Source organism: Phocoena sinus, chromosome 20 (genome assembly GCF_008692025.1).
Source record: "Phocoena sinus isolate mPhoSin1 chromosome 20, mPhoSin1.pri, whole genome shotgun sequence".
Classification (NCBI taxonomy): domain Eukaryota; kingdom Metazoa; phylum Chordata; class Mammalia; order Artiodactyla; family Phocoenidae; genus Phocoena; species Phocoena sinus.
The window spans coordinates 39,776,874-39,786,512 of NC_045782.1; the positions used below are offsets into that span (position 1 = coordinate 39,776,874).

At 50.5% G+C, this 9,639-nt stretch overlaps 1 protein-coding gene across 1 annotated transcript; it reads left to right on the forward strand.

The window, feature by feature from the left end:
- Positions 1-3,632: 3,632 nt before the first annotated feature.
- VPS25 (vacuolar protein sorting 25 homolog) lies at positions 3,633-8,706 on the forward strand. Its single transcript, XM_032617829.1, has 6 exons — positions 3,633-3,729; positions 3,944-4,089; positions 5,001-5,054; positions 5,752-5,840; positions 6,609-6,684; positions 8,086-8,706. Exons 1-6 carry the CDS (start codon positions 3,677-3,679, stop codon positions 8,196-8,198), a joined length of 531 nt encoding a protein of 176 aa, XP_032473720.1. The 5' UTR covers positions 3,633-3,676; the 3' UTR covers positions 8,199-8,706.
- Positions 8,707-9,639: the final 933 nt, after the last annotated feature.

Genomic DNA, 9,639 nt, shown 5'->3' on the forward strand with positions numbered 1-9,639 from the left:
CTCAGTTTCCTCCCAGGGCCTGGGAATAGGAGCTCTGATCTGACCAACAGGAGTCCATCCCTAAGGACCTCAGGATTGAGGGCGAAGGCAGTGGAGGCTTCCTCTACTAGACTCGCCACAGGACTTCCCCTCCAGGTCCTTGGCCCTCATCCTACATTGTCCTGGACCCTGGGTGGGTGTGGCCTGCAGCCTGGCCACACACTGCCCCCTGGTGTCCACTAAAGCTAACAACCAGAAGATGGACGTGGCCTGGAAGAAGCTCAAAACTGAACCCTGTGATCAGAGACCTGTCATCCCCATAGCAACCACTAGTTCTTCACTGGATGCTTCTGTTAGCTTCTTGAGCCATACTTATGCTCCCTTTCCCACTTCTTAGGGACATACCTAGCGATCCACATTTCTGTATATGGACACTCCTGTATGTTTCCTGGATGGTGAGGCCCAGTTCTCCCCATGGAAACTTCACCTCCAGTTCTCCCTGGGACAAACCTGCCAGGTCATCAAAAATGTCTAGAGCATAACTTTGTTCTTCAAAAAGACACCTGTTTATTCCTTGTGGCACCTGGCACCTCTTTAGGAACTCTCCTTCCCTCCTTGTTGAAATGTAAGCTTCCCTGAGTATATGCATATCCACTTCCTGGGACATGCCTGTCTGTTCCACAGATATATACCTATATGCTTCTAGAACATAGCTGTTTATTCTCTGAGACACACTTCTCCTCTCAGGACACATCTGGCTCTCTAGAGACATACCTATTCCCTAGGACATTTAGAGTTTTCACCAGAGAGAAATCTTTGTTTCCATGAATGCATCTGTCTTCTCCAAGGATATAGCTATGCTCTTTTTGACCCATATTTGCCTTCATACATTTTACTAATATACATCAAAGGCATGTTGGTGGAAGACACTGTATATTGCATGTTGTGTTGGGAAGATAAGTTAGATAAGGCTTGGCTTCTGCTTTCAATGGCTTTCATCTAATAGGGGAGCTGACATGTACACAAATAAAAACAGTGGAGTGTGTGATGAGAGTCATGCAAGGGATGCAAGCCAAATGTTTTCTGAGTGCAAAGGAAGGAGGGGCCCATTTAGCTAAGGTGCAGTCACAGGAGGTGAGATCACAGGAGGGTGATTGTGGAGTTGGCACCTGACTAGGCCTTAGATGGAGTACATTCCCCTATGGGAAAGTGTCGAAAGGGAGGTGAGTTAAAAAATTATTGCAATAATCCAGGTTTGAGAGAACAAGGACATGGACCAAAGGAGTGGTGAATGGGGAAATGGAAAAAAATTTAAAAGTAGGGAACTTCCCTGTTGGCACAGTGGTTAAGAATACGCCTGCCAATGTGGGGGACACGGGTTCAAGCCCTGGTCCAGGAAGATCCCACATGCTGTGGAGCAACTAAGCCCGTGAGCCACGACTACTGAGCCTGCACCGTAGAGCCCGCGTGCCACAACTACTGAAGCCCATGCGCCTAGAGCCTGTGCTCCGCAATAAGAGAAGCCACCTCAATGAGAAGCCAGTGCACCGCAACAAAGAGTAGCCCTCAGTTGCCGCAACTAGAGAAAGCCCGTGCATGGCAACAAAGACCCAACACAACCAAAAATAAAAAATTAATTAATTTAAAAGGTGAGCAGAAATAAAAGCAATTAAAAAAATAAAAATTAGGAAAGGTTATTAAAAATAGGGGAGGGATTTGGATATGAAGGTGAAGTAGAGGAGAGGTTAGAGCTGACTCTGGCTTTGAACCTGGGTGTCATTAGAAGGAGAAGCTGGCCTGAAGAAAATGGTGTATAATATGAATAACAATGGAACATGCTGTTATATACCGTAGAGAGTTAGAAATGGGAGTGGTGGTGGTGCTGCTAGTGGTAGAAAAGGGTTAGAGCTAGAAATATAGGGTTAGGAGTCCCCTGCACAGAAAAGCCATGTGAAGCCATGAAAGGGATGAGAGTTCCCGGAGAGAAGGTGTACTGAAGAAGGCTAAGGTCCTTTAGGAAACACCCACATGTAAACAATGAGGACAGAAGAAGACAAAGGGAAAGATCAAAGAGATAGCAGAACAAGGATAAAGCAGTGCCATGGAAGCAAAGGAGATGGTACCCTCTGAGAGAACTTTTTTTTTTTTGATGTGGACCATTTTTAAAGTTTACTGAGTTTGTCACAATACTGCTTCTGTTTTATGTTTTGGTATTTTGGCCACGAGGCACGTGGGATCTTAGCTCCCCAACCAGGGATCGAACCCGCACCCCCTGCACTGGAAGGCAAAGTCCCAACCACTGGACCACCAGGGAAGTCCCAAGAGAACATTATCTATTGAATGGTTCATTCATTCATTCATTCAACAAATATTTGTTGGGCACTTCTGTGGACCAGGAACTGTACACAGTGTAGGATGGACTTTGGTGGGGGAGATGTTAGAGATCAGACAGGAAATTGAGAGGGTGGTAGAGTCAAGGGAACTACATATTTTCCAGTAGGGATGACGTCAGCATGTTTGTAGACGAGAGGAGCCAGGGGAAAGGGAAAGAGGGAATATGATACACAGAGAAGTCCTGGAGGAAACTGGAAAGGAGAGACAATCAGCTGCCAAAGGGTTGACCTTGTAAAGGAAGAGTGATACTTCTTCCTTTGAGTCCAAAAGGAAGGAGTAAAAATGAGAGAAAATTTTGAGAGATGAATCCAGTGTGATGACAGAGAGGAAAGATTAAGAGGTTCACATGCATGGCCTCAGTCTCATAAAAATAGAAGGGAAGGGCATTCTGCAGAGATGGAGGAGATGGGAACAGGTGGAATGGCATGATGAGTGTGGAAAAGTTTGAAGAGTTACCTTGAGGGATATGACAGGGAGCCAATAAAAGATAAAGCATCACTGGGCTGCACTGATTGCCCGGCAGTGAGGTCAGTCAGGGAATCTGGGGTTCAGTCAGCAGGTTCCGGTGAATTTTTTTTTTTTTTTTTCAGTAATACTCCTGGGCCCAGGCGTGAAAAAAAGAAGATGGGGGTGGGGTGGGGAGGTGGGCAGGGATCAACGACCCTGGTTTGGAAACTGAGCAGCAGGTAGGCAGGCAAGGGGACAGAATTGAGTAGTCTAGGCTGGGGAAGGAGTCAGATAAGACCAAAAGGGGTCTTGAGGGACCAGGGACTTGAGGCTAGAAAGGTGAGGACGTGGGAGAGGTGAGAGAGAGGTGGCTGTGCTCAAATACGGCAGCTCTGAATAATGGAAGCAGAGCCATTTCAAGCGATAAAAGCTACAAATGAGCTCCTGGGGAATGATGGAGTCGAAGGACACAGGAATTGAGGGCAACTGCGAGGGATTGAAGTTAAATGACACAAATGTTGATATTAAAAGAAGCCTAGTATAGTGGAAACAAGTCTAGGCTGGGTTCTGGAGACCTGGGTTCTACTTGCAGTTCTACTAACTGTGCTCACTTTGGGGGAGTGACTGCCCTTCTCTGGGGTGGAATCAGAGGACTTCTCAGGGCCGTTTCTGCTCTAGACGGTAAGGATTTGGGGATAATAGGAAGGGACGGGTTGACGAGGACGATCCCTCCCGTTGGGCAGCCCCTCTCCCCAGAGGAGGCCGGAACCTTTCTGCCGTGCTTTCTGCCCGGACGTGCCGGAGAGGAGACCGGAAGTCCTTTGCCGGCGGGTTCCGGGTTTCCTGGGCTACTACGATGGCGATGAGTTTCGAGTGGCCGTGGCAGTATCGCTTCCCGCCCTTCTTTACGTGAGGCTCAGACCCCGAGAAGCCCCGCTGGGCCTCCCTCCCCTCCCTAGGACCCCGGGCTCAGCACTGATGCTTCAAATGGGGAGGGGGAGAACGGATCCGGTCGCCGCCACTCTCAGTCCCTCACTTTCTCCCCCGAACGCGCCCCTGGCAAGTGCTGCCGCTCGCCCTCTCACTTGCTCTAATTCTGCGCCCCACCCGCTTCACCCGGCAGGTTGCAGCCGAACATGGATACTCGGCAGAAGCAGCTGGCCGCCTGGTGCTCGCTAGTGCTGTCCTTCTGTCGCCTGCACAAACAGTCCAGCATGACGGTGATGGAAGCTCAGGAGAGCCCGCTCTTCAACAACGTGAAGCTACAGCGTATCCTCCCTCAGGCTCTTCCACACCCCCCACACATGCACTTCCACACTTTCCCACGTGCCCAGACCTCACACTCCTCTTCACCCACAGAAGGCAGTTTCCCACCCCAACTGGCCTTGGGAAAGAGCCAGACTCTGCAGCTGACATCCATTTTACCTCCAGCTCCAACCCAAATGTGGCACCAAGCCCTCTTGTCCGCGGCAGTGATGAGTACCCAGGTGTCATTCAGATCTTAGAATTTCTGCCCTGAAGCCAAGTACCAAGTTTTTCAACCTGAGCCTTTTTGACTCGTTGAAACTTTTGTCCTCTGTATGAGGCTCAAACTCCAGCATTACCTTTAGTAATTTTCTCTGCCTACTCTCCTTGTCCCAGGAAGTAAGGGTTGTTTTCTTTTGCTGCCTGATTCATCCCTAAAATATCTAGAGAATGGCTGGAGGAAGGAGAGATGACAGAGGGTGAGAAATGATAGTACCTTTCATTCTCTAAAGCTCTTTTTTTTTTTTTTTTTTTTGCAGTACGCGGGCTTCTCACTGTTGTGGCCTCTCCCATTGCGGAGCACAGGCTCCGGACGCGCAGGCTCAGCGGCCATGGCTCACGGGCCCAGCCGCTCCGCGGCATGTGGGATCTTCCCAGACCGGGGCACGAACCCGCGTCCCCTGCATCGGCAGGCGGACTCTCAACCACTGCGCCACCAGGGAAGCCCCTAAAGCTCTTCCTTTTAATTACACTAGTTTCTCTTTACCTTCCTCCCCGCAACATGCAGAAAATACCAGTTTATATCCTGTTGGGGCATTGCACATCTATGTGTGTAGGTGGGAGAAGAAGGGTAGTTTGTAGCATAAGCCTGGCTCTGAGAAATTTTATCCCACCCAGTTCATTCCATTAATACCATTCCCTTAACCTTAAACCAGGGAAGCTGCCCGTGGAATCAATCCAGGTTGTATTAGAGGAACTGAGGAAGAAAGGTGGGTTCAGTTTCCCAGATTCCTTATTTTTCATCCTAGTTGGGTTTTCCTGAGGGCAGATTAGCACAAGTCTTTTCATTTTCTTTTTTAACCCTTCAGTGGCTTTTTTTTTTAATTAATTAATTTTTATTTTTGGCTGCATTGAGTCTTTGTTGCTGCGCACGGGCTTTCTCTAGTTGTGGCGAGCAGGGGCTACTCTTCATTGCGGTGTGAGGGCTTCTCATTGAGGTGGCTTCTCTTGTTGCAGAGCACGGGCTCTAGGTACGCGGGCTTCAGTGCTTGTGGCTCGCAGGCTTTGTTGCTTCACGGCATGTGGGATCTTCCCGGACCAGGTCTTGAACCCGTGTCCCCTGCATTGGCAGGCGGATTCTCAACCACTGTACCACCAGGGAAGCCCCCACAAGTCTTTTCTTTTAAGAACTTTTTTTTTTTTCTCTCCTGGCTTGGAGCCCAGAGTGTTCTGTGCAGTAGCTCAATTCCCTGGGTTCTTTTCCCCCACTGGTATACAAAATTGAAATCTCTCCATCTGTGCCCCAAGACCTGAAGAGGAGAATGGATGCATTGCAGATAGTAATAGTAAAACAATTCTTGAATTTCTCTTTCTGAAAGCTGAGTCTCTTACACTCTCTTCCACCTTGGTTTTTGCCTCATTGTCTCTTCTTATCGCATGGTGCTTTCATAAGTATCTGTTTTGCAGGGAACCTCGAGTGGTTGGATAAGAACAAGTCTAGCTTCCTGATCATGTGGCGGAGGCCAGAAGAATGGGGGAAGCTCATCTATCAGTGGGTGAGACTATTCTGACGCAGTGACCCATGGCAAAGGAGAATGAATCTGTGCTCAGCAGATGCCTGGTGTTTTCAGATCCAGACTGAGCAGAGTGGGAGGGGGCAGAAAGAGGAAGTGTAGGTCTTCCAGGCAAGCCTCTTTCAATGACTCAATTTCCCTGGCTGGAAAGAACTTTCCTTTTTTTGCCTGTAGGAGGCCAGAGGCTATGTGAGGCCATGTTTGGAGAATGCAGTACTGGAAACCACGAGTACTATTGTTGGCTGGAGCCTCTGGCCACAGGAGATAAATGGGGAAAGGAAGGGAAAAAAACACAAAAACCTGGAGCCCCTCCCCCACTACATCCTTATGGGGCTGTCCACAATATAAATGAGACTTTCTGAACAGTGTGGGTGTGGGGACAGACTCTCTCCCCTGCATTCCCTGTCACCACCAGCCCTAAACATGCCCAAGGGAGAGAGATGGGGAAGAAGCGTCAACAACCCAAATATAACAAACACACACCACCCATTCTTGAACAGGAAAACAACCAGAATGAGAGGTCACTACTCAGACACGTGAAGGCCTGTGGTTTAGTGGTTCCGAGCGTGTGCGTACATGTATAAATATAGCACCTGTAGGGTTTGGGGTTTTAGGCCACTCCTCTGCTGAGGTGACAGCTCTGGTTTGGGAACAAGTATCATTCCTGGGTCAGAGAGGTGGAGCTGGTGAGTTTACCTTCTCCCAGGAAATTCCTGGTTCTTATTCAGTCCCTGTTTTCTGTGTCCATAGGTTTCCAGGAGTGGCCAGAACAACTCCGTGTTCACCTTGTACGAACTGACCAATGGGGAAGACACAGAGGATGAGGGTAATGCTTTTTCCCTTTCTCCCCAGTTTTGTTATCTGAATCCTCCTCCGTCTAATTTTTGTTTACTTGACATTCAGATTTCCCATTTTTCTGCCTCTAAATTTCAAATACTAAATAATACAAAGGTTCTTAACCCATGTCCAAGATTTCCATAAACCATCTGAATTCACATGCAGAGAACCCACAGATTTTGTTTGTGGGGGTGTATGTGCATTTTTCTCAGCACAGAGTCCATATTATAAGATTTTGAAGGGCATCTGTGACCCATGAAAAGTTAAGAATGATTGGTAGAGATGCCGAATGAGGAACTAGGGCAGGAGATTAAGCCTGAAATTTCATTCCTTGCTGACTCAGGCTTTCTTTCACCCTTTATTCTTATAGAGGGCTCAAGATCTGTGGGTGTCAGCTGAAGGGATTGGGCCAACACTCCCATCCCCACTCCCTGCCGTTTAAAATACTATGGTTTCTGGCCAGACAAGGATTTGTATACTGTTTGATTTTTACATAGTGTAAATACTCTCTCAGCTCTTTTATCTCTGACTTCATATTCTGATCCCCAGGATCACCAAAAGTACCAATCTGAGCTGGGGAAAAAGGGGCACCTCCCCTTTCTGCCAGGCCTGGCTGCCCCAGCAGAGTTTACAGCTCTTGGCTTTCCCCCCACTTTCCTGCAGGCCTCTGCTTGCTACTCCCACCATCATGCCATGACTTCAGTGCTGCAGCCTTGCCCAGCCCACCACTCAGGCCAGGCAAAGCTGGAAGCTTCCTCAGAAAGCAAGCTCCCTGACTCAAGAGCTGGGCCCCTGCAGGGGGTGAGGTGTACAAGCCTGTTAGGGATTGCCTCCTGCCTCTCACATCTCCCTGAAGTATCTTGCCATATCTCCAGATACTCAGGGGGCCCTTGGCTCCCAGCCTTGTTCCTTTTCAGTAGGAAAGGGCAGATATCTGTGCTGGACCTTAACCGTCTCCTGGCCAGAGGCATGGCTATACCTCTTTGTGTTAGAACAGGTCCTCCCAATGGGTACAGATGCAGTTAGGGTCAGCGTACAGTGACAAGGGACTTGACCTCCCTACACTTGATTGTCAGGGCCCACAAGCAAACGGTGTTACTCTTGTATATCAGACACTAGTGGGCGGGGGGGGGGGGTTAGTGCGAGGGTGCGTGTGGGTTGAGTCTGACAGAAGAAACAGGAAGGGGGAATAAGCATGAACTCCCATTTCATGTTGACTCAGGCTTTCTTCCACTCCTTACTCCTAAGGAATACCCAGGAAGGGTGGGTGGGTGCAGCTGTAGCAGTACAGCTGGCCTGGAAAGTTCTGTTTCCAGCTGGACTGCTCTTCTCAGAGGTCTTGAGCCCCAAGGAGCTGAGTGTCCCTGACTACCCATCTCTCCCTGTCCAGAGTTCCACGGGCTGGATGAGGCAACCCTACTGCGGGCTCTGCAGGCCCTACAGCAGGAGCACAAGGCCGAGATCATCACTGTCAGCGATGGCCGAGGTGTCAAGTTCTTCTAGCAGAAACCTGTCTCCCTTTACTTCTTACCTCCTACCCTTCCAGGGCTTTCAAAGGGAGACAGACCAAGTGTCCCCACAGATTGGATCCGTGACTCCACCAGACTCCAAAGGGCTGCAGTCCAGGGGTGGGTTTCCCACTTATCCCATGTGTCTGTCCCTGGGATAGGGTGAGGCTGAGGTGCCAGGGAGAAAAGATGTGCTGCTCCCTGCCTCACCTCCTCTCATGAGCTGGGGTCTGTAAACCTAAACACAAACTTCATTTGTGTGACACACGTAAGTACATACACACCTACACCTGCACAAGCTTCTGTTTCTTCCCCCTCCCACCCCTTTAGCTGCTGCTGCCTCCTCTCTCATGCTGCTGGCGCTGGATCTTTCCTAGGGGATGGGCGAAGCCCTGGCTGCAGGCAGCCTTTCAGGCAATGTGAAGATAGGAGGCCCAGGAAGGGGCCTGGCAATGAGAGGTGGGGCCGGACACTGATTTATGATATTAAAAAGCTTAACCCTACTGCCTGCTGCTGAGGTTATTACTGGAGTGGGCAAAGGGAAGGCTGTGAAGTGTTAACCCCCTGAGTGAATCCCAGCCTAGGAGAGGGAAGAGAATGCCTATGGCCTTTGAAAAGGTCCGCTCGTGCTGGCGGGCTCCAGTGAGCCTGTGGTTTTACATCTGCCGGGTGGGCTGTGTGGGGGAGTGCCGATGGCACACAGCTTGGGGACAGACTGCTTTCTGTCTCTAAAATGGAGTAGCTTAACGACTTACCCCTCCCTCACCATCTCCCCGTGGAAGTCCTGAACTACTCTGAAGCCCCTCCCTCCATCCATCTGCTCTGGGTGGGGTAGTTGAGGCCAAGGGGAGCTGAGGGGGAGTAAACCGGATATGGACTTCGGTTTAGTAGAAACTTTGGCAAACAGAGGGGGAGGAAGGAGAGCCCACAGAGCAAAAACAGCCACTCCGGCCAGGATGCGGTCAAGGTGGGGAGGTGGAGAGGATGGGTGACCTGGTCCTTGGTTTGGGGGAGGGGCTGGCTTTGGGGTGCACACACCCATCCCTGTGCAGCCCGGAGGGACTGGGAACTGCGACGTCGGAGAAAACCAGATCTTTCCATTGACCTCTGTATTGTCGGCCTGGGGCCATTCCGGACGATTAGGAGGGGGTGGCGCTACCTTATCTGGGTCGTGCAGGCTGGTGGTAGCCTCCTCCTCACCACCCCCCTTTCTAGGGCCGGGGAGCCGCGGTCACTTTTCATCTCCCTGTCCCAGTACCGTGTTCCCCCAGACAGGTTTGCGCACTCGTAGTGCGGGAGGACACACCGCCGCCTCGCACCCGGCTCCGGCCTCGGAATGAGACTGAGGGCGGGTTCTCCGGGAGGCCAGGGGGAGGAGGGCCAGCGGCCGGGGGCGGGGCGGTGGCCGAGGTGAGGGGCTGCGCCACGGGCTCCCC

Excerpts from the sequence above, each read along its gene's own strand:
- VPS25 (XM_032617829.1), top strand. The coding sequence starts at position 3,677 with ATGGCGATGAGTTTCGAGTGGCCGTGGCAGTATCGCTTCCCGCCCTTC. Across the intron at positions 4,090-5,000 it reads CAACAACGTGAAGCTACAGC|GGAAGCTGCCCGTGGAATCA; the intron begins GTATCCTCCCTC and ends ACCTTAAACCAG. Across the intron at positions 5,055-5,751 it reads AGAGGAACTGAGGAAGAAAG|GGAACCTCGAGTGGTTGGAT; the intron begins GTGGGTTCAGTT and ends TCTGTTTTGCAG.